This window comes from Thunnus maccoyii, chromosome 17, assembly GCF_910596095.1.
Source record: "Thunnus maccoyii chromosome 17, fThuMac1.1, whole genome shotgun sequence".
Taxonomy (NCBI): Eukaryota; Metazoa; Chordata; class Actinopteri; order Scombriformes; family Scombridae; genus Thunnus; species Thunnus maccoyii.
In genome coordinates this window covers 233,996-256,094 of record NC_056549.1, presented here as the reverse complement: position 1 = coordinate 256,094, position 22,099 = coordinate 233,996, and the positions used below count along the sequence as shown (strand labels likewise).

General features: G+C 45.7%; 3 protein-coding genes across 9 annotated transcripts in view; 2 read left to right on the top strand and 1 right to left on the bottom strand.

The window, feature by feature from the left end:
- Positions 1-22,099, bottom strand: part of LOC121882923 (transcription factor IIIB 90 kDa subunit-like) — a 36,340-nt gene that overhangs the window by 11,196 nt on the left and 3,045 nt on the right. Inside the window, exons 1-7 of one of the 2 annotated variants that reach the window (XM_042391445.1) lie at positions 11,796-11,805; positions 11,307-11,387; positions 10,669-10,842; positions 10,557-10,588; positions 10,406-10,478; positions 1,121-1,270; positions 237-330 (exon numbers count right to left, since the gene is read on the bottom strand). In XM_042391445.1, the coding sequence (XP_042247379.1) occupies positions 237-330; positions 1,121-1,270; positions 10,406-10,478; positions 10,557-10,588; positions 10,669-10,762 (443 nt within the window). In that variant the 5' untranslated portion in view covers positions 10,763-10,842; positions 11,307-11,387; positions 11,796-11,805. Of the gene's footprint in view, positions 1-236; positions 331-1,120; positions 1,271-10,405; positions 10,479-10,556; positions 10,589-10,668; positions 10,843-11,306; positions 11,388-11,795; positions 11,806-22,099 lie in introns of those variants that run through there. The other variant, XM_042391444.1, reaches the window with a different exon arrangement.
- LOC121882925 (BTB/POZ domain-containing protein 6-B-like) lies at positions 3,094-10,204 on the top strand. Of its 3 annotated transcripts, none has more exons than XM_042391447.1 (5): positions 3,094-3,602; positions 5,240-5,510; positions 5,893-5,983; positions 6,084-6,202; positions 8,963-10,204. In XM_042391447.1, exons 2-5 carry the CDS (start codon positions 5,317-5,319, stop codon positions 9,993-9,995), a joined length of 1,437 nt encoding a protein of 478 aa, XP_042247381.1. In that variant the 5' UTR covers positions 3,094-3,602; positions 5,240-5,316; the 3' UTR covers positions 9,996-10,204. The 3 variants fall into 3 exon arrangements, with proteins under 3 accessions (XP_042247381.1, XP_042247380.1, XP_042247382.1); XM_042391446.1 differs by having other exon boundaries at positions 3,095-3,602; positions 5,252-5,510; XM_042391448.1 differs by lacking the exon at positions 3,094-3,602 and adding an exon at positions 3,618-3,935 and having other exon boundaries at positions 5,252-5,510.
- On the top strand, positions 11,959-21,838 carry LOC121882922. Of its 4 annotated transcripts, XM_042391442.1 has the most exons (20): positions 11,959-12,059; positions 12,143-12,186; positions 12,325-12,417; positions 12,512-12,639; positions 12,748-12,888; positions 13,031-13,108; positions 14,567-14,737; positions 15,625-15,721; positions 16,536-16,759; positions 16,914-17,079; positions 17,296-17,501; positions 17,759-17,876; positions 18,019-18,227; positions 18,595-18,712; positions 18,921-19,090; positions 19,490-19,587; positions 19,694-19,809; positions 19,889-21,010; positions 21,255-21,566; positions 21,764-21,838. In XM_042391442.1, exons 1-20 carry the CDS (start codon positions 12,034-12,036, stop codon positions 21,778-21,780), a joined length of 3,654 nt encoding a protein of 1,217 aa, XP_042247376.1. In that variant the 5' UTR covers positions 11,959-12,033; the 3' UTR covers positions 21,781-21,838. The 4 variants fall into 4 exon arrangements, with proteins under 4 accessions (XP_042247376.1, XP_042247375.1, XP_042247374.1 ...); XM_042391441.1 differs by having other exon boundaries at positions 12,340-12,417; positions 21,255-21,838; XM_042391440.1 differs by having other exon boundaries at positions 21,255-21,838.

Genomic DNA, 22,099 nt, shown 5'->3' with positions numbered 1-22,099 from the left:
TGGGATCTACTGTAATGTACTGGGATCTATTGTAATGTACTGGGATCTACTGTAATGTACTGGGATCTATTGTAATGTACTGGGATCTATTGTAATATACTGGGATCTACTGTAATGTACTGGGATCTATTGTAATGTACTGGGATCTACTGTAATGTACTGGGATCTACTGTAATGTACTGGGATCTATTGTAATGTACTGGGATCTACTGTAATGTACTGGGATCTATTGTCACCTCTTCCTCAGAGTCGCCTGGCAAACCTTCACCACACCAATCACATCCTTCACTGTACGACGAAACTTATGCATCCGAGCCGCTACCAGGAGAGCTGAGGAGGAGAATAGAGGAGGAGGACAGAGAGGAGGAGGACGACAGAGGAGGAGAGAGGAGGACAGAGGAGGAGAGGAAGAGGAGGACAGAGGAGGAGAGAGGAGGACAGAGAGGAGGAGGAGGACAGAGGAGGAGAGAGGAGGACAGAGGAGGAGAGGAGGAGGAGAGAGGAGAGAGGAGGAGGAAAGTAACTAAGTTAATTTATTCAAGTACTGTACTGTAGTACAGTTTGAGGTACTTGTACTTTACTTGAGTATTTCCATGTGATGCTGCTTTCTACATCTCAGAGGGAAATATTGTACTTTCTACTCCACTACATTTATTCAATTTTAGTTACTTTTCAGATGAAGATTTGACACAAAGGATAATATAACAAGCTTTTAAAATACACCGACTCATCACGATTAATAATCCATTTATTACATCAGTCAGAGACCCATTTCCTGCAAAAACACTTTTACTGCAATACTTTAACTACATCAAGCTCATAATACTTATGTACTTTTACTGCAATACTTTAACTACATCAAGCTCATAATACTTAGGTACTTTTACTGCAATACTTTAACTACATCAAGCTCATAATACTTATGTACTTTTACTGCAATACTTTAACTACATCAAGCTCATAATACTTATGTACTTTTACTGCAATACTTTAACTACATCAAGCTCATAATACTTATGTACTTTTACTGCAGTAGTGTTTTTCATGCAGTGGAGTATTTTTACGTTGCTGTGTTGGTACTTTTACTGCAGTAAAGTATCGGAGTACTTCCTCTGAGTACCTGCTCCACAGAGTCCAGAGGGTCGGCGTCCTGTGTGCATCCAGTCCCTCTTCATCCTCTGAACCAGACGAAGAGCCGTCATGGAAACCTCATGAGTCTTCACTCCGAACTCCAACATGTGAGCAAACCGAGGGATCAGGAGACACGGATCTGAGGAGGAGGAAGACGAGAGGAAGAGGAGGAGCGGGAGAGGAGGAGGAAGACGAGGAGGAAGACGAGAGGAAGAGGAGGAGCGGGAGAGGAGGAGGAAGACGAGGAGGAAGACGAGAGGAAGAGGAGGAGGAGGAAGACGAGAGGAAGAGGAGGAGGAAGAGGAGGAGGAAGAGGAGGAGGAAGACGAGAGGAAGAGGAGGAGCAGGAGAGGAGGAGGAAGACGAGGAGGAAGACGAGAGGAAGAGGAGGAGGAGGAAGACGAGAGGAAGAGGAGGAGGAAGAGGAGGAGGAAGAGGAGGAGGAAGACGAGAGGAAGAGGAGGAGCAGGAGAGGAGGAGGAAGACGAGGAGGAAGACGAGAGGAAGAGGAGGAGGAGGAAGACGAGAGGAAGAGGAGGAGCAGGAGAGGAGGAAGAGGAGGAGGAGGAAGACGAGAGGAAGAGGAGGAGCAGGAGAGGAGGAAGAGGAGGAGGAGGAAGACGAGAGGAAGAGGAGGAGGAAGACGAGAGGAAGAGGAGGAGGAGGAGAGGAGGAAGAGGAGGAGGAGGAAGACGAGAGGAAGAGGAGGAGCAGGAGAGGAGGAAGAGGAGGAGGAGGAAGACGAGAGGAAGAGGAGGAGGAAGACGAGAGGAAGAGGAGGAGGAGGAGAAAGGAGGAGGAGTGGAGGAGATTTATATAAAGAATGAAGGTTAAAATGTAAATAAACATGAAAACATTTAAAGCTACATGAATATGTGTCTGTTTAAATAAATCTACAGAATGTTGATATAATTTAATGATTATTATTATTATTATTATGAGTTAATTAGGGGTGGAACCGCTCTGAGTCTGTTTATTATTAGTGTCTTTCTTCTTCTTCTTCTGTCCGTTCTTCAGTCACTAACAACAGAAACCATCCAACTGTTCATCTCTTGAAGGACATTCATGCTGTTATTCTTCTTCTTTCCAGCATATTACACTGATTTTGTATATTTTTTAAAAATATTTAAATTTATAATGCAAAGTTTTAGGGAGGAATGTTTGAAACTGATATGTCAGAGACTAGAGGTGCTGCAGTATTGATCCTTTAATGTCTCTGGTGGAACAACAGCGCCACCGTGTGGTTACCAGACTCCTGAAGTCTTAACAGGCTGTAACTCCTCAATACTGAACTGGATTGTTGTTCATTCAGTCAAACTGCACAAGTGTGTAACGTTTCATATCATTCTGCCCACAGGGGGCGCTACAGTACCTTTATATCTGTTGTCTTTAATCAAATGAAACTTGGTACATAAGTTCTCCATGAGAATCTGCAGACATCACGGCACACACAGCTCCACCATGTGGTCATTAATAAAACACCATCACACTATTTATTAACCGTCAAATAAAACTGTACAGATGCTGAACAAGTCTGCAATATGTCACGTCCAGCGCCACGTACCGCAAACAGGAAGTAATGTTACCGGTTCACCTCCAGACCTCCAGCAGCGTGTGACGACCTGTTCATCTGTTATATTAACTGTGTCTCTTCTTTTCTTTTAGTTCTCTGGATTCAGACGCTACAGCAGCACCCCTGAACGCCTCCTACAGCGCCGTCAGACAGTGACACCCAGCGGCAGGTTGCTGCAAATGCAGCAGCATTTTTTGAATAAAACAAAATTGAGATTAAAATCACAATTCTGTTTGTTTTCATTTCACACTTGCTTTAACAAAGGAAACATGTTTCCTGTGCAAATAAAGCCAATAATAGTGATAGAATAGTGGACTGTGCACAAATGGCCCTGTTTGGTTTGTTTGGGTCAATCTGAGCACAAACATAAAAGATGTTGGTTTATTTTAACAGTTTGATTCACTTTGATTTTGACAACAGAAGATGTAATTAAAGTACTTTGGGTCTTTCATCAGTAGCTCACAGGGTCTTCTAGTTCACAATGTTTTATAAAGTGTTTATAAGAAATAGTTTCATTTGATTTAAACATTACATAAAACATTTAAAAGAATTGGCCACTTTTTAAGGGCTTATAGACTTAACTTTCTATTGGCCCATTTTTAAAATCTCTAATTAAGAGATGTATTTATTGAAGAGAAGAGAGTCAAATATATCTAATGAATAAACTTTGTGTATTTTTTTAATGCTACTTTCACGGCAAAGATGCTCTATAAACTCTCCGCTGCAGCAGGTGGTGACAAGCACCGTTAACGACGCTTTGTAGTCCGCCAGTAAAACCACAGAAGAAGAAGATGCTGCAGCAGCAGCAGGACCTAAAATGGCGGCCGGCGACACAAACAAAAGCTGCTGTCGGAGAGTATTTAACGGTCACAACTAACCGGCTGCGGGACTCCGACAGGTAAACACACACCTGCACCGTCTGTGCGTCAGTTCGGCTGCGTCGGAGGGAGCCGAACCGAACGGTTCGCTGACGGAGAGCGGTTCGCTGTGGCCGCGCTGCGCACGCACACGCGCGCGCGCGCACGCACGCACGCACGCACACACAGAGGTGCGTGGATACCTGAAGGTGATTGTTGATGGGCAGAGCCGCTCAGACGTGTCAATGACACTTTAGATAAAATTAAAGCTTATATACGTTTTTTTGACGTGAGAGCCGACCATAACACGTCATCAGGAGGAAAAACATGACGTCATCAGAGTGAACTTGTACGGTGGGGCTGCTACTGGACAGGTGAACACCTGTGATTGGACACTTGGCTGGACAGGTGAACAGTAGCTCTCAGTTGCTGCTGGTTTGACTTGTTGGGAAATAAAACAAATCGATGATAGACGACATTAAAGAACAGCTTTTTATTGCAAAGTCAAATTTGAACTTGAAATTGAACAAAATATTAACTATTTACAAACTTAAGTATACTTAAATATATAAATAAATACAAAACACTGTTCACAAACTCACATAATAAATAAAATCTAACCCAACAAAAAATTAAAGGTGCAGTACGTGACATTCAGCCACTAGATGTCACCAGCACCAGCATCTCAGACCACAACAAATGTTCACGCTGTTTACTCAGTAAAGTTGAAAACAAAGAGAGCAGCGCCTGAACTGACAGCAACAAAACTCAGATCAGACGCTCAAACCAGGCAGAGCTGATCAGATATGGATCAATATTCTGTCACTGGTTTCAGAACAGCGCTGCACAGAAGCTCCCGAACGCTGTTGATTTACCAATGACTGGATATTCCGCGTATTTTTGGCATTAAAAAATGTTTTTTTTGGCCTGACGGGGGTCTTGTTGGCCTGACGGGGGTCTTGTTGGCCTGGCGGGGGTCTTGTTGGCCTGACGGGGGTCTTGTTGGCCTGGCGGGGGTCTTGTTGGCCTGGTGGGGTCTCGTTGGCCTGACGGGGGTCTCGTTGGCCTGGCGGGGGTCTTGTTGGCCTGGTGGGGGTCTTGTTGGCCTGGTGGGGTCTCGTTGGCCTGACGGGGGTCTTGTTGGCCTGGTGGGGGTCTTGTTGGCCTGGTGGGGTCTCGTTGGCCTGACGGGGGTCTCGTTGGCCTGGTGGGGGTCTCGTTGGCCTGGTGGGGGTCTTGTTGGCCTGACGGGGTCTCGTTGGCCTGGTGGGGGTCTTGTTGGCCTGACGGGGTCTTGTTGGCCTGGTGGGGGTCTTGTTGGCCTGACGGGGTCTCGTTGGCCTGGTGGGGGTCTTGTTGGCCTGACGGGGTCTTGTTGGCCTGACGGGGTCTCGTTGGCCTGGTGGGGGTCTTGTTGGCCTGACGGGGTCTCGTTGGCCTGGTGGGGGTCTTGTTGGCCTGACGGGGTCTTGTTGGCCTGGCGGGGGTCTTGTTGGCCTGGCGGGGGTCTTGTTGGCCTGGTGGGGGTCTTGTTGGCCTGGTGGGGGTCTTGTTGGCTTGTGCAGTTATAGAAGCATCTTTACATTTAAACAATCTGAGGATCTAAACAGATGTAAAGAGAATATGAAGTGATTGTTAAATCTGGTCCTGCAGTGTAATCTGGATTATAATCCTCCAGTGTCTCTGACAGGAAGCAGTCATCATGCTGTGAGGTCATGAGCTCGCTCGCTCTGTGACGAGGAGGAGAAGAAGAAGATGGCGACTGAGCTGCTTAACACCTCCCTCCCCGACGGCAAGCAGGTGGAGGTGAAGAAGAGTTTCATCCAGCGGAGCGAAGCCGAGTCGCCAGCTGAAAACGGCGAGGAGGACGGAGACGCCGTCCAGCCGAACATCAACACAGCGGCAGAGGACAAAGACGGAGAGGAGACGCACCCCACCCTCAGAGAGAGGTGAGTCAGCTCTGCTCTGATTGGACAACCTGATACGTCATTAAAAATCTGTCAATCTGTAAATATTGTTGGTTTCTGGTTTCCTGCTGGACACCAGATGTTTCCTCCTTCACTGTAAACTTTGTTCTCAGTGTTTGTGCTCATCACACTTGTGTAAGTTGAATACTAGACCATGATTGGCTCCAGACTAGCTGTGATGTCACAAATCCTGCAGGTGTTACACTCAGATTTAAGGTGAGCTCAGAGAAACTGCTTTTATTCTGGAGGGACTTATAACTGAGTTTACAGTCAGACTCTTATACTGAAAGGGAAATATGAGCAGTCCTTCCTGTCCCCAGTTGTTTGTTTATTAGTTGTTGTTGTTTATTTTTTGTTCCTGCAGGAATGCGTTGATGTTCAACAACGAGCAGATGGCTGATGTTCACTTCATCGTCGGTTCTCCTGGAGAAACTCAAAGAGTCCCTGCTCATAAGGTGCAGAACCTGGACCACGCTCACCCGTTCACACCTGTCTGTTTCTGATTGGTTCCTGTTCCTGATCTATCCCTGTCTCTGATTGGCTCCTGTGTTGCAGTATGTTCTGGCGGTGGGCAGCTCAGTGTTTGGAGCCATGTTCTACGGAGATCTGGCTGAGGGACAGTCTGAGATCCAGATCCCCGACGTGGATCCGGCTGCTTTCCTCATCCTGTTAAAGTGAGTCCTCACCTGCATTAAATATTTTCATATAGACAGACCTGATCAGGCACTGAGAGATGACGGAGGCAGCGGGGGGGAGCGATGTTTAGTCGGTCTGCATCCAGCAGCAGCTGCTGTCTCTCTCTCTGTCAGACAGCAACACACTGAATATTTAAATACTGATTTTGTTGTTTGAATACCAGGCATTGAATGACACACATTCACGCCGACGGCGCAGCCTTCAGGAGCAGTTTGGAGTTCAGTATCTTGCCCAAGGACACTGTGACATGCAGACTGGAGGAGCCGGGGATCGAACTAACGACCTTTAGATTATGATGCCCTTTTGATGACATGCTCTACCTCCTGAGCCACAGCCGCCCCAGACCACTGAGATACAGGACACAATTGATCCCAGAGGATCAGATCATTGAATAAGTTAACAAGCTGGACCTGGAGCTTTGTGGGGTGAAGTTGGTGGTATTTTACACACCAGGAAGGATCAAACGACCTGAAAAAGGTGAGTTCCTGTTTCTAAGCTGTTAGAAATGGCCTCACCAAGTGAAATACTTTGAGTACATGGAACCAGCACCACCTCCTGAAGGGGCAGTGAAGTGTAGCACACAGAACCTGGGACGACTGCTGCAGGTTCAGGTTCTGTATTGGGAACGAGCTGTAAGTGTGAAGGAGTCGGAGGTCATGAGTGAGTTTTCTCGATGAGGTTTCAGGAGCGAAAAGCTCCTCAGAAACAGAAGTTCAGAGTTCAGATGTCAGGAAGGATCATTAGTTGCAGCCGTATCTGGAAATGGCAGCACGTATGGACACACCGGCTTCTCCCGGTCCTGATAGTACGGTGTTTCCACGTGTATCTTTGTCTGCACTTCATGTTCTTCAAGATACAAGTACAACTGTCAGTTTCTGCTAGACATCGGCAGAAGGAAAGAAAACAACCTGAAACCCACACAAAGGAACTTCTGAGCCTTGGATTACTCCGCCGGCCTCAACAGCTTTGGTTATGAGAGGTCAGACTGGCAGCGGCGGTCTGTGTGTTTCAATCAGTGATGCTTGGTGTCATGACGCTGTGGTGCTTTCTAAACATTGTTCACCGCTGGTGGACACGACAGGCTCTTATTCAGATTCATGTTTATTTGTAGAGCACCATCTCATACAAAAGCAGTTCAAAGTGCTTTACCATAACATCATGCATACATACAGATGACATCACAAACATACTGTACAAATATGGTGTGACTGAAAAGGACCTTTTATGAGACTACCTGGTTTGGTTGTTGGTCCCGGTTTCCGGATGGTGCCCCGTATTTGTTAATTCATATTAATAATTCTATTAATTGTCATAATTAGTTAATTATCTTTGATAATTGATAATTATTGCCAATAATCAACTGTGTTCCTCCCAGATCCAACAGTTGGTGCCCGAATTATTGATTAAGGTTAACAATATCTTGTTTTCATAATTATCTATGATAACTATGAATTATTGCTAATAACCAAACGCACTACTGCCCGTCATAACAACACGGAAAACTAAGGAGATTAATACTGACTTTTGGAGAGCCCATACCCAACACCCCCCCCTGACCATCAGCGGTACTGCTGTGGATTGGGTGAGCAGCACCAAATATCTGGGTGTGTATATCACCGAGCACCTTTCCTGGACTAATAACACTGCAGCACTGGCCAAGAGAGTCCAGCAGCGTCTTTACTTGCTTGCTTACCTTGCTAAAGAGAGCAAGAACCCCGGTACACATCATGTGCTACTTCTACTGAGGCATCACTGAGAGCGTTCTAACTGCTGCACTGCCTCCAACTCCAAGACCCTGCAGCGTATAGTGAACGCGGCTGGGAAGATCATTGGTGCCTCACTCCCCTCCCTCCTGGACATTTACAACACCCACCTAGCCTGCAAAGCCACCCCGCCCATCCCTCACACAGCCTCTTCAGTCTCCTGCAATCTGGGAGAAGATACCGGAGCCTCCAAGCCTGCTCCACCAGACTGGGTAACAGCTTTATCCATCAGGCTGACAGGATGCTGAACTCCTTCCTCTCTGCCTCCATAAAGTCTGGACTGCAACCTACTCAAGTAGTCTATACATGAAGGCCACAAGCTGAAACGTGTTGGTCTAACAATAAAGTTGTTCTATATACTACAAGAGTTGCTGGAGTTTTGACCTCTTCAGACTTTTTTTCCTCATCTGTGCACCTTGGAAGTAGGTGAAGTTGTGCCAGAAATCTCTATTCTGCTTCTGCTGTAACTTACCCATCCACCCCCTACAGGTGCAACAGAACATACACCTACACTCAGCACACTACAAACTGCTGCTAATGGCATATTACTTGCACATCTTTCAGCTCTATCTGCACTATGTTCATTCTATTTGCACGATACCTGTTATGATTACAGCTTTTATTCTTGACCTGTGCCTTGTTATTGTCCCCCCTGACCCCCAGCTTAGCTTAAATGGTAAATATTTAAATTCTTGGTTCTTTTTTAGTATTTTGTTTTACCCTGGTAGTTTTAAAACCTTGTTGTTGTGTTTTAGTACTTGTATATGCCAACAGCGGGGGGTATGTCCTGTACATACGGCAGAATTGACAATAAAGTTGACTTTGACTTGAAACACAGAAACTCGAATCTCTTAAGTTTGTGAGAAACCTGGAGCAGAACTGAGTCCACTACAGTCTGTTTATGTATGATGTATGTTTGATGTATGTTGTCCCTGAGGCGACACATGTATGACCCCGCCGTGTACTGTGTCCCAGGTACATGTACAGTGATGAGATCGAACTGGAGGCCGACACGGTGCTCGCCACGCTCTATGCCGCAAAGAAGTACATCGTCCCTGCTCTGGCGAAGGCCTGCGTCGGCTTCCTGGAGACGAGCCTGGAGGCGAAGAACGCCTGCGTGCTTCTGTCTCAGAGCCGGCTGTTCGAGGAGCCACAACTGACGCAGCGCTGCTGGGAGCTGATTGACGCGCAGGCCGAGCTGGCGCTGCGCTCCGACGGCTTCACTGAGATTGACCCTCCCACACTGGAGATCATCATGCAGAGAGAGACGCTCAACGTCCGCGAGGTGCTGCTGTTCCAGGCATCGCTGCGCTGGGCGGCGGCGGAGTGTCGGCGGCGGGGCCTGACAGTCACACCCAGGAACCAGCGGGCGGTGCTGGGGAAGGCTCTGTACCTGGTCCGGTTCCCCACCATGACGCTGCAGGAGTTCGCTGATGGGGCGGCACAGTCCGACGTCCTGACACTCACAGAGACTCACGACGTCTTCCTGTGGTTCACTGCAACCAATAAACCCAGACTGGACTTCCCACTGGTGAAACGGGCTGGCCTGGTGCCACAGAGGTGCCACCGCTTCCAGGCCTCCGCCTACCGTACCAACCAGTGGCGCTACAGGGGGCGCTGCGACAGCATCCAGTTCGCTGTGGACTGCAGGATCTTCATGGCTGGCCTCGGCCTGTACGGGTCGAGCGGCGGGAAGGCGGAGTACAGCGTGAAGATTGAGCTGAAGCGGCAGGGAACCGTGCTGGCTCAGAACCTCACCAAGTTCCTGTCAGACGGGTCCAGCAGCACCTTCCCTGTGTGGTTCGAGCACCCGATCCAGGTGGAGCCGGACGCTTTCTACACGGTCAGCGCCGTGCTGGACGGGAACGAGCTGAGCTACTTCGGGCAGGAGGGGATGACAGAGGTGCAGTCTGGGAAAGTCACCTTCCAGTTCCAGTGTTCATCAGATAGTACCAACGGGACCGGGGTGCAGGGGGGGCAGATCCCAGAGCTGGTCTTCTTCTGCTGAACCAGAACCTGACAGACTGAAGGCCTATTAATCCGCCAGACAGCAGATGGACTCACAGTGAGTGAACTGTAGCCTGACTGGCTGTTGCAGTGAACTGGAAGAACTGGAAGCTGATTGGATGTCTTCTTCTTTAAGAAATACTGTCTGAACATTAAAGTTAAAGTGAATAAAGATGTGTTGCTGCTTGTTAAATAAATTTCTCAGATGAATCAGTGGACTGGAGTTTTAACTCGTCTGCAGGTCAGTGGTTCAGTCCGGACGGAGAGTTCGAGGTCGATCGGGTTGTTGTGAGTGTTTCTCTGACAGATCTCAGCCTGCTGGTGACGATGTCTTGTATGAAGTCATGAAATACAAGCATGAGGATGTAACTATCCTCTGAATAAAATGCAGTTTCAGAATAAAGTTCTCACCGATGGCGGGAGCGTTGATGCAGAGTTCTCGAGCCAACAGCAGGAAGGTTTTTCCCAGGATGTAAACGTTCACCTGAACACAACAGCAGCAGGTTAAACTGGAGTCAGTCAGAGAGAACAGGTGTGTTCAGGTGTATGAGGTCAGTCTTACCTGCAGAAGGTCGCTCAGGTCCAGCAACATGTCTGACAGCAGCTCAGGAAACACCAGTAGTGTGTCAGACACAAATACACACACACACATACACACAGCGTTGCTAGGATACGTGGCGTCCCCTCAGTGCGACACACCAGGTAGAGGCAGGCGGCGATGACGTGCTCCATCTTGCGTCCGCGGGTCAGATGTTTGCTGACCACCATCTTGAAGAAGTTAAACGCCGTGTCCAGACAGTGCTGGTTGAGCTGCAGCTGGCTGCCCAGGTGGTGGATCTGACGCTTACCTGGACTCACACACACACACACACACAGGGTTCATTAGTGCTGTTCATACATGTACTGTATATGCTGTATACTGTACATTAGGGTATTGTGGGAAAATCTTCAAATGGGCCAATAAACCTTCAGGTCACCCACAACTTAACATTAAACTCAAAGACATACGCTGGAAGAGTTCAATGTGAACAGATTTACTCTGCATGAAGAGCAATACAAAGCAAACGGAGGCCTTGATCCCGGGATGAAGAGCCTAATGTAGAATCATAAAACATTAAATTATATACCTCTCACAACCATTAGGAGCGGTTGTGAGCGTGTTAATTTTCCTTTCTTAAAGCCTTTTTGTTATGACAAGATTCAACAGTTTGAACTGAGCTGAATATAAACGTAAAGATAATTTATGATCAAAACTAAACAAGTTCTTCAACATGATGGGGGTGATGAGGATGAGGATGATGACGATACTCACCGCTCTGCAGCGTCTGAGCTCTGGACTCTTTACCAACACTGGTGTGAAAACCAGAACCAAGGAGGGGCGCCTTCACCGGACCTGAGACACACACGAGATTCACTTTATTATAACACACACATATACACACACACACATATACACACACACACGAGATTCACTTTATTATAACACACACATATACACACACACACGAGATTCACTTTATTATAACACACACACACACACATATACACACACACACACACATATACACACACACACACACACACACATATACACACACACACACATATACACACACACACACACACACACACACACATATACACACACACACACACACACACACACACACACACACACATATACACACACACACACATATACACACACACACACGAGATTCACTTTAACACACACACACACTGTATGTATATAGCACTGACTGTAGTACTGACTGTAGTACTATAGTACTGTAGCACTGACTGTAGGTGTATTGTGGGTAATGTAGGCATCAGGTATTGACAAGGAAGAAGAATGTGTGGAATAAACTGGACCTTCACCTGTTCACCACCTGTGTTACTAAACCTGCAGCTGTAATCAGACTCAATCAGCCTCAGCTGGGACGCCTCCTCCGTTACCATGACAACCAGGTTATTAGCTCACCTGGCAGCAGAGCTGAAGCTTTTCCTCCACAGACAGAGAAGAGTTCAACAGCTTCAACATGAAGACTGTTGCCTTCATCATCGGGTGAGTTCAATAAAACTCACCTGTACAGGTAAGAAAATATTACCTGAGCTGCTAAAAATGGAACCTCACTGCTGTTCTTTCAGACTCTTCATCGGTTACAAGTTCACAGATGGAACAACAGCTGAAGGTAAACTGGTTTATTTAGAATATTTACTGGTTTATTTAGACAGTCGGTTTTAAAATGTTATGCTACTTGATAGTTTCCCAGCACATTAACTGTAACTTGATCCTGTAAACGAGTGTTCAGGTGACCTTTGACCTCCAGATGCTGGCTCACCAGGTGTTCAGTGGGCGTGTCGGGATCGTTACCTGTGGATCCACGTGACCTCAGGACAGACGCCGCGATTTGAGGCTGTAGGTCAGTTCATGTTCACTAAATACCGACACTGCAGGGGTTGTGATCACTGTAATGTTCTTCCTGAACTTGTGGCGCTCTCTTTGTCCTGATGTAGATGAAAATGGCGTCCACACCATCAGCAAGCAGCTGGCCTCACGCTGTGGTTACACCATCAGCACCTTCAAGATGGACGGCTTCACCACCTTCAGAGCTTCATACTACTCCTGCTTCACCCACAACCAGGTAGCTCCGTCCACAGCCCGGTAGCTTTACCCCACAACCTTTAGCTCCACCCGATTATCTCAGCCTGGCTGCAGCGCTGTGATGAGGTTTTGTCTCGTTTCTGTACAGAACGACGAGGCGTTCACCTTCAGATTTAACGTGATGGTGAGCGACGGTGGTGCCGGGTGGATCAGCCGACCAGTTTCTGCTGTCTGTTCTGGTCTGAGCTGGAGTCATAGAGAAATCGTTTGCGAGGAGGACTACATGGAGGTCAGAACACCCAGCATCCACCTTCACATTACCAGCTGTGATTAACACAAATCAAACAGGTCATTCAGTCTGTCCATGGAGTGTGGACATAGATCTGTGAACCTGATCAGGGACTTACAGCTGCTGTCATGATGTCCACCAGGTGAATGTAAACAGAGAGTCTTCATGTGGAGGTCAGCGGGGGGAAAGTGGACAGGCGTGGCAGACGGCCTTCTCTCAGGTAACAATCGAACCGGCAGACACAACTCTAGCCATCTGTGTGTTTTGAAAGCTTTGTGCGACGGCTGTCTTTGTTTATTTGGCTCCTCTTCATCGACACACTGATCAAACTCCGGCCTCAGCCAGGAGTCACTGCGGCCGTTCTCCCTCTCTGCACTCGCTGTCAGTTTTACAGGAGATTGATTTTGCTGATAACTTTTGAGTGCAGCCTAATCTCCTCCAGCAGGAGTCTCCTGTTTGTTCAAACCACTCGTCTTGTTGTATTTTTTATTTATCGAGACAGTTTTTAACATCAATGATGTACTGCACCAGATTTAGCTTCAAGCTAATTTTCCATATGCAGTCCTTTACAATTCAAACATAACAGCACAAAGCAAAAAACACACAGAACACATTATGTAAAATACAAAGCTACACACACACACACAACAGCACATCACAAACACCCACAGTGTCAACCAGAAATCAACAGTGCAAGCATGTCAAACCAAAAGCAAGATTTGAGAAGACCATGAGATCAAATCCAGACTCAGTGGCCACAGAGCTGAGCAGCAGTTACCATGGTGACCGTGTCCGGGCCCTCGGCCTTCAGCCAGAACTGTAGCGTCTCAAACCATCAGCATGTTTGTTCTGGTCTGAATCAGTGGATCAGTTTGTAAACTTGTTCAGTTTCTTTTCTCACAAAAAAATCCAAGCGAACCAAAATGCATCACTAACAGCCAGGTGAGAACGTTCTCTCCTCTCATTGGTCGGATGTTTCTGGGGCAGGAGCGAGAACATCCTGAAGACGCTCTGATCGAGAATGCCACAAAGTCTTTTGTTAGTCCGGGACAGACCTCGATACATTCTCTGGCTAGCTGCTAGCAACTACTGTCACTTGTCAACATCCCAGAATGCACAGCACTCCTGGCGAGGAGCCTCGTAGTCGGTCAGATGGTCGGTTACGTTCCCACCACAAACGAACCAGGACCAGCTCCTCTACCAGTCAACACATATTCAGTTTATCATCATGTTCCACAAAGAAAAACAATAAACCACGTTTGAGGAGCTGAAATCAGCTTTATTTTTACATTTTTGTTTAAAAAAAAAAGACAAACTATTAAATTATCAAAATAGTTGCTGATTGATCTTTGTCGATGGACGATGAATCAAATATTTTTTTTTTTTTTTGTAGAAATTGTTTTTCTTTGAATAACTTTGAGGCTTGAGGTAAAATACAGAAATCCACAAGAAATAAAGCAAAAGTTAGAAGAAAAAACACTGTTTGGGTCATTTTTTTTTTTTTTTTTTTTTTTCTTCTCTTGTCATATCATCTGACAACCCTTCTGATTGGTCCAGCTTCCCTTGTGGTTGGAACCACTGCTCTACATCACTTCTAAAAGCATGATGAACCAAACTATGACAATGACACCAGAATGTTCCTGCTCGGTATTTAGAGTTGTGGTTGTTTGGCGTTCAGGCTCAGAGGACGGCGAGCGCTGCCTGGCAGCTGATGTTCCTGCAGAGTGATGGACAGGTGAACGCCATGTCCATCAGTGAGGCCCAGACGCAGGGCTACAGTCTGACCGCCACTGCCAAAAGGGTGGTGTTTCGATCTCAATACAGCCCGCCGCACGCTGAGATGATGATGGTGAGTAAATGAGCATATGATGTTGGCAAACACCAGCCAATCAGAATCCAGAGATTTGACAGTATAAAACAATGTTTTTAATGAACTTTGCATTCTTTGTTTTGTCCACCAGTCTGGACATGTTGACAGTCTGGGTCCCATTAAAGAGACAAGACTTAAAACCTCATTTGTCTCCATGGAGACGAATTTAAAATTCCTGACTGTTAACAGTTCTTAACAGTACTCCGCTGAGGATCCTCACATCATTGCTGGATAAAACCAACCTTTGCTAGTCTGACTTTGCAGATTAAAACCGATGGATCCAAATTATTAGGCCAAACCCACTAAATCAATTCTACACCCCAAGCAGCTTCTGGGAAAGTCCACAGAAGGTCCTTGTGAGGCTCCTCGTGGACTTGAGCAGTCCTGAGATCACTGTTAGTCTGTAAGTCGGGACATTTGGACTCGGTGTCGGTCCGGTTTTTCATCACATCAGGATCAGGACTCCTGAAAGACTTGAACCATGAGAATGAATGTTGACCGAAATTAAACCAGATCAATGTACACTGTATGATTTGGAAAAGACTGATAGTTATTGAGTATTTGACTTGTATGTAAGGTGATAAAACACTAAGTCTGGGCTGCACCAACAAGGATTCACTTTTAAACCCGATTAAATCTTGGTTTAACTTTAAATTATGTTGCACCAAACTAATTTAATAAGATTTAAACCTCTCTTTAAACATAAGTTGAGTTTTTACTCTAAACCTTGATTAAATCTAATTCTGTTGCACCAAAACTTGAAGCTCCAATTAAAAATGTGATCCAGTATTAACTTTAAACTTACACTTGAGGAGGTTGAACTTTTAAAATGGCTGCCTTTTTAATAGTCCTGTCTTACTGGTCAGGTGGATGGCGTCCCTGTGGAGGTCGTCCGGGTTTCGCTGTTCTTCAAGCAGAAGCTGATGGTGGTGATGATCGACGTGTCCGTGGTCTGCACAGTCAGTAAGTCTCCCACAGTACCATGTACGATAAATCACTCCTCCAGCATTTCACTGAGGGTTTTTGTGATTATTGCTCCCAGAAATGTCTTTTTGTTGTTGTTTTTTTTTTTTTTTTTCTCCAGAGGCTTTTTTTGTTGTGATACAATTTGCAATGTTTTGTCTCTTTTTGTGGAAAAATTGTGAGCAAAGGAAAATGTGAATGTACCAGTGAAGAGTCGTATGTAATGACTTCCTGCAGATCACAGAAACAACTATATTTCAGCTGAACATGAGAACCATGAGGACTCAAAGTTCTATAAAACAGAAAATACTGTACTTGAGTTCCATTTATAACCTTTATTAAATAAACTTTCAGCTCAACATCAGCAGCAAATAAAATCAAACTAGATTTATTTTAATGACATTATTGATGATGTTTATGTTTGAGGCAGATTATGTCTGATCAGCTTGTTTTCTTCTGACTCACTGAATCAAACCTCATTTGGGAACATTTGGGAGTTGTTTTGCTCGTCTATGGCATCGTGTTTGTTGGCAGGTGAGATTTGTCCATCTTCCACCTGAATGACGTCAGTTACCGCCACACCAAACGCCTCGATTGGTCCAAACCACAAGCAGCTGCTGATTCAGACGTTTCATGCAGAAAAGTTGCTGTAATTTAGTGAAACTGCAGCTCTCACAATTATTGTGGAGGTTTCTTGTATTTGCATTAATTATTGTGATCACAAAATCAGAATTTCCTGGAGGGAGTGACGATTGGACAGGAGGCTGGTTTCTGTCTGATGAAAGTGTTGATGATTCTGTCGGTCCTACTTTAGATTCAGGTTCTTTCGATGGTACCCGGCTGCTGTGGGACGTCCCCCGGGTCTTGACGCCTCTGGTCGGGGAAGGAGCAACGTTTGAAAGTCGGAGCCTCAGTCTGGGGGTGGAGGGAGTGCTGCTGGACCAGCACACTGCCTCCACCAGGGGCTTCAGTCTGATCCAGCAAGGAGGCCTGGTCCAAATCCAGATTCCTTTTGGGGCAGAGGGTGGCTACAGGAAGGTGCATAGGATCTTTCCTGATTTCAGACTGGGAAAAGGGTTTTTACCACAAATTGTTTTGGGCAACAAATGTTTAAAATGAGGAGTGAAACTGTGCTACAGATGCAGATATCAGATCTGCAGTTTTTTTTCTGTCTAACTCTGTTGTTTTTCAGAGTTTGGTGGTGAACAACGTGTACAAGGAGACGTATGTGATCTTCCTGCTATACGAACACATCTTCTCTCTGCTATATGAAGACGGCAGCAGTGTCGACACCAGACACCGACTGCTCAGGGTCCTCGACACGCCGCTGCTCTGCCGACCACCCTTCAGCCTTGACCGTACGTCGGCTACTTTACAACCAACCAGTTATTTTTACACATTTTACACCAACTTTTTACATAATTGATTATTCCACAAAATTAAAGATAAATCAATTCGGCCTTAAATAAAGTAAATGTGGTGGTATTTTGAATTTAAAAAAAAAAACATCTGCTGTCTTTCTGTATTGGTTGAGCATCTGGAAATCATTTATCAATCATCTTGACTTCCTGTAGAGACCGTCAGTGATGACCAGGTGTTCAGGGTCTACCTGGGAAACATTCCTGCTGACGTCGTTTTAGAGGAAGTCCATATCAACGGGAAGCCGCTGCTGTCAGACACACCTGAGCGAGGAATCGGCATCAGTCCTGTTGTTCACGTTAATGGCAGCCAAGCCTACGAGCTCCAGCTGCCCTTCGAGGACACTGTGGTCCAGTGGACGGTAAAGACTCCAGACAGAGCCGGTGTTAACTCACACCTGATTTAGTCTTTCCATGGAAATATATATATTTATATGATCCTGTAGGTACTACTGGGCCGTCAAATCTGCCAATTTATCATTCTCATTATTATTCCCACTGTCAAGAATTCATCGCTTTTCTTTTACATCTGTGAGTGACAGAAACGTAGAAATACTTTAGCGCACATCGCCTTTGAAGTTATTCTGTTATCTGTTTTAGATTTTCTGTTTTCCAACAGAACTTGGGTGAAGGTGTGGTGCAGTACTCCATAGATATAAACTTCACTTTAACCATCATGCCTCAGAGAGAATCCTACTACCATCACACCCTCATCACAGCACAAGCATTCAACACATGTAAGAATATTGTCTTCTGTTCTCTGCTGCAGTGTTAAATACATCGTTTCACCTCTCAGAGATAAACTGTGATTTTCGGACTAAAATGTGTAAAACCACCAGAAGTACGTCCCTTTGTTAAAATGTAGATTCTGTTTTAAAGACCCACCGGAGATCACTGCTCAGTGCTCGGACGGAGGAATCACATTCAGCGTAGTCAGACCACCTCGAGCTGAGAGTCTCTGGGAGGTGGGTGTTGACCAGGAGCCTCTGACACCACAGCTGGCTGCCCAAAGAGGGTACCACCTCCACAGCGACAGCCACAAAACCACCCTGGAGGTCCCTGTGTTCTCCATTGGATACACCTACGAAGTAAGCGTCCACGACAGTGACACCTAACCTCTAAAGTTAGGTAGTCATCAACTGATCTCTGATAACACTCCTCCCTCAAATCTCAGCACTGTCCAATGGTGAGCTGGGAAGAAGTTTAGGGATTTTAAGCCACTTAAGGTCCAACTTGGACTTATTTGGTCGATGGCACAAACTCCAACTCACAGACCTTAATTCAAGTATCAGGAGACAGTTTGATCCCGCCTGCTGCTGGTTCATCTGGTCAACATAAAACCTGTTCCTGTGCAGGTGTTGCCTTCGTCATATGGTGATCTCTAATAGTTCTTAAACTATAGTAATGTGAGTAAAAGAACACCCCTTCTGATATCAGTCATCTGTTTGTTTCCAGGGCATCAACCTTTCAAACTTTTATGGGACATTTAAGCTTCTTCTGAGAGACTCCAAAACTCTGGAGGTTCAGACGTCCACTTCCAAACACTGCCTCTTCAAAACAGAGGACATGATAGGTAACCTGCACCCCTCTTCTTCACGTTCAGTTCAAACGGTCCACCCTGACTTTAGTAGTTTCTACATAATATTCATTAGTCAAGTACAAGACAAAGGGTCAAGACTAAAATTAATCTCAGCATCTACCTTCATTTAAGATCAGACAAGCTTAAGACGGTCATCTACACATTTTTCACATTGACCCTGATTGGTCTGTTGTGTCGTCAGTCTGTTCTGCGGATGGGACCATGACAGTGGTGACAACTCCGACCTCCACTTGGCCCACGGTGCAGCCTGAAAGAACCAGTCTGCTGGACCCCAGCTGTGGACCCAAACAGACAGACAGATCCAGAGTCCTGTTTGAGTTCAAGCTGGACTCCTGTGGGACCAGAGCCATGGTACGACTAAAAATACAGAGAATATTTTGGGTTTTCTGTGTGGCTAAAGCTTCTCAAAACTAAAAATAAGCATGTTTTCTCAGTTGTAATTTACTAAACTGAATACCTTTTTTTTTTTTTTTTTTTTTTTTTAAGTCTGGGTTGTTGGTCAAACAAAAACAGCAATGAATATGTCAACTTGTATTTTGGGGGCCATCTTTCACTGTTTTTCTATTTTAGTAGACTCAATTAATCAAACATGTTTTTTGGTGGTTGCCCTGAAGTATAGGCAAAAATATCAATGCAAACAGAGGACAGAGTTCAGATACTGTGTATTCAGATGTGTAAATGTAAAGATGTAGCCTTGTTAGTTTTTTTTTTTTTTTGTTTTGTTTTTTGGTAACAAAAGAGTTTCAACAGGTCGGAGACTCGTACGTGGTTTATGAGAACGAAATCCTCCATGACAGACAGCTGATCGCAGACGGACCAAACTTTATCTCCAGAGAATCTCAGTTCAAGTAAGGAAACACAAAGTACCATCCACTTCATAACCTGGTGGTGCTCTGTTAAAGGTCTCGTACACAAATGTAACACTATTGATGAATAAATGTGGTTTTTGAACAGGTTGACGGTGAGGTGCTTCTATCCACTCAGTGGAGTCAACAGACTGTCTGTGGATCGGCTCTTCAGATCAGAGACGTCTGGATTTGGTTCAATCAAAGTCTTTGAGAGCCTTAAAGGTCTGAGTCCTCTACATTCTTAATGATGTGGGTGCAGTTTAGAGTGACAGAATTTTAAAATCTTTTTATTTTCCTACAGATTCAACAAACAAACTCACTGCCCATGACTGTTCACATCAGGCTTCTGGAAATGCCATCAATATCCTGTCAAAACAGGTCCAACATACCCCCCAAACCCCAGCAACAGGAGGAGTCCTGCCTCACCCTGGCATCAGGCCTCAGCCCAGACCTGGACCCAGCAGCTTCATCACAGCACCAGGAGGCCACAACAAGCTGTTCCTCTCCTCCCAAAACCACCAAACCTTTCCAAACATCAACCTCTCTCCTCCTCATGAAGTCCCTCTACAGGTTCCAGCTCATCGTGGTCATTTCATGTCCCAGACGGAAGACCAACATGTGTTTGGGGTTGAGCCAAATTTGAGCCCCTTCACGTCCTCCATTGTTGGGATCGAAATGGCCAACACTGGAGAAAGATCTGGCTATCAGCCTCAGAGTCAGTATGATCCTTCTCAAACCCCTCAGCTTTACCCAGTCCTTCAAACACCAGCTCAGTACAGCCAAGACCACATCAGCAGAAACAAACTGCCCCTGCCTGGCATAGACACTACCTATGTCCCTACTGTTGATGCCACACACATCACATCCACAAATACCATCCCTGACTTCTCTGGAAACACACTGGTTACACCTCAGCATCTCAGCACGGAATCTCATGAAACCAAAGTCCACCAAAACCCGGAGAGAACTGGGTCCATCGAGAGGAGGAATGTGAAGACAATTCAGTCCAGGGTGCAAAACATCAGAGTTAAACCTCTGAGAAAATTAGCTTCTTCTGGACATCATCTCAGCCAGAAACCCAGTATCCCACCAGCTTATTTACGAAGCCCCAGTCCCTCCCAGTATGCCACAGTTCAGACAGCTGCCAGCAGTGATGGGAACCACTGGATGTCCCAACAGGTTTCTGACCACAGAGGTTCAAACACAATTAACTGGACACATTCACCTGAGAGACCAGGTACGCTGAGACAGGAACAAGGAGTTCACAGTGTCAAAGTAAAACCGGATCAATCTGCAGGAATCCGCCTCACCAGTCTATCCCCAAACCAGCAAGGACACCAGCAGAAACTGGTCCAGTCTGTGGCTGAGACAGGAAACAGTGGGGGACAACAGTCTACTCCAAGAAAAGTCCTTCAACCAGCAGGTAGGGAAAGGAATCAGCAAAGATTATATTGATTCTTAAAGGAACAGCCTGGTGTCTAGCCTCCAGATCAGAGACTCTGAAGTAGATCGGTTTTTAGTCTGAATAAAAGGGGGGGCCTCCTTGCCCAGCTCCATCAAACATGTTTCTCTCACATCTCCAAGCTTCTTATTTGCACTGAAATATGTTGCTTATATGCTTAAAAATATAGATCACTATAGAAAAATGTTTCCTTTTTTTCCATCAGGAGCATCTCGCATAAGAGTTAGACCTGCACCCGGTCTCCCAGGAAGACTCCAGACTCCAGACCAGTCCAGACTGCAGAACCTGTACTCTGTAACCGGAGAGGGCACCAGCAGGACGCCCTCCTTCAGTTTCACACTGCAGAACGTCCCGAAAAGCCCTTCCAGCATCATAGAATATAAACCAACCAATCCCAACACACCGAGCCCTGGTTCCCACACAGGTCCTGGTGGTTCAGGTTCAGACCTGAAGACCAACACCAGGTCTGACTGCAGTGGTCAGTATGGAGACAGTGTTCACTGGGGCATCATGAGAGGTACCAACACCAGATCTTTACACCTGAAAGGTGCAAGAAACTCAGAATCTTGAGTTTGTAGCTTAATAGGGTTTGTGTGTCTTCTGTCGGCTCTGAAACGTCATAAATTACTGTTCAGATTCTTTTCCTAAACATGATCAACATTATTTCACTGCTTCAACATCAGGTTACTGTTGGATCTGTTTTTTCCCTCTTAGGTAAACAGATCAGCTGACGAAGAACAGAAACAAAACCGTCTGTCTGATACAATAAAGGTTCAGTTTGTTCATTCAGCTGTTTGAGTTTGTTACCTGCACGTTTCCTCAACCTGGGCCGCATGCATGAACGACGCATACGCACAAAAACCACCACGTACGCCGTTTCCTGAACATAAACCGTTATTTATAAAACCAGAATGTGAACAGACCAGCGTAACATGTTTCTCTAAAGTGGAGCAGATGTTTGTTACCAGCTGCACTGATTAAGGTAACATTAATTACTTTTGTGATTAATTTTATCCTTTTAACTTGCACAAGAGGCATAATTTTATTTTG

What these genes read in the sequence shown, in the direction of transcription:
- LOC121882925 (XM_042391447.1), top strand. Translation starts at nt 5,317, where the DNA reads ATGGCGACTGAGCTGCTTAACACCTCCCTCCCCGACGGCAAGCAGGTG. An exon ending in CACCCCACCCTCAGAGAGAG is followed by an intron (nt 5,511 to 5,892) that starts GTGAGTCAGCTC and finishes TTGTTCCTGCAG; the next exon opens with GAATGCGTTGATGTTCAACA. An exon ending in GCTTTCCTCATCCTGTTAAA is followed by an intron (nt 6,203 to 8,962) that starts GTGAGTCCTCAC and finishes ACTGTGTCCCAG; the next exon opens with GTACATGTACAGTGATGAGA.
- LOC121882922 (XM_042391440.1), top strand. Translation starts at nt 12,034, where the DNA reads ATGAAGACTGTTGCCTTCATCATCGG. An exon ending in GCGAGGAGGACTACATGGAG is followed by an intron (nt 12,889 to 13,030) that starts GTCAGAACACCC and finishes GATGTCCACCAG; the next exon opens with GTGAATGTAAACAGAGAGTC. An exon ending in AGTCTTTGAGAGCCTTAAAG is followed by an intron (nt 19,810 to 19,888) that starts GTCTGAGTCCTC and finishes ATTTTCCTACAG; the next exon opens with ATTCAACAAACAAACTCACT.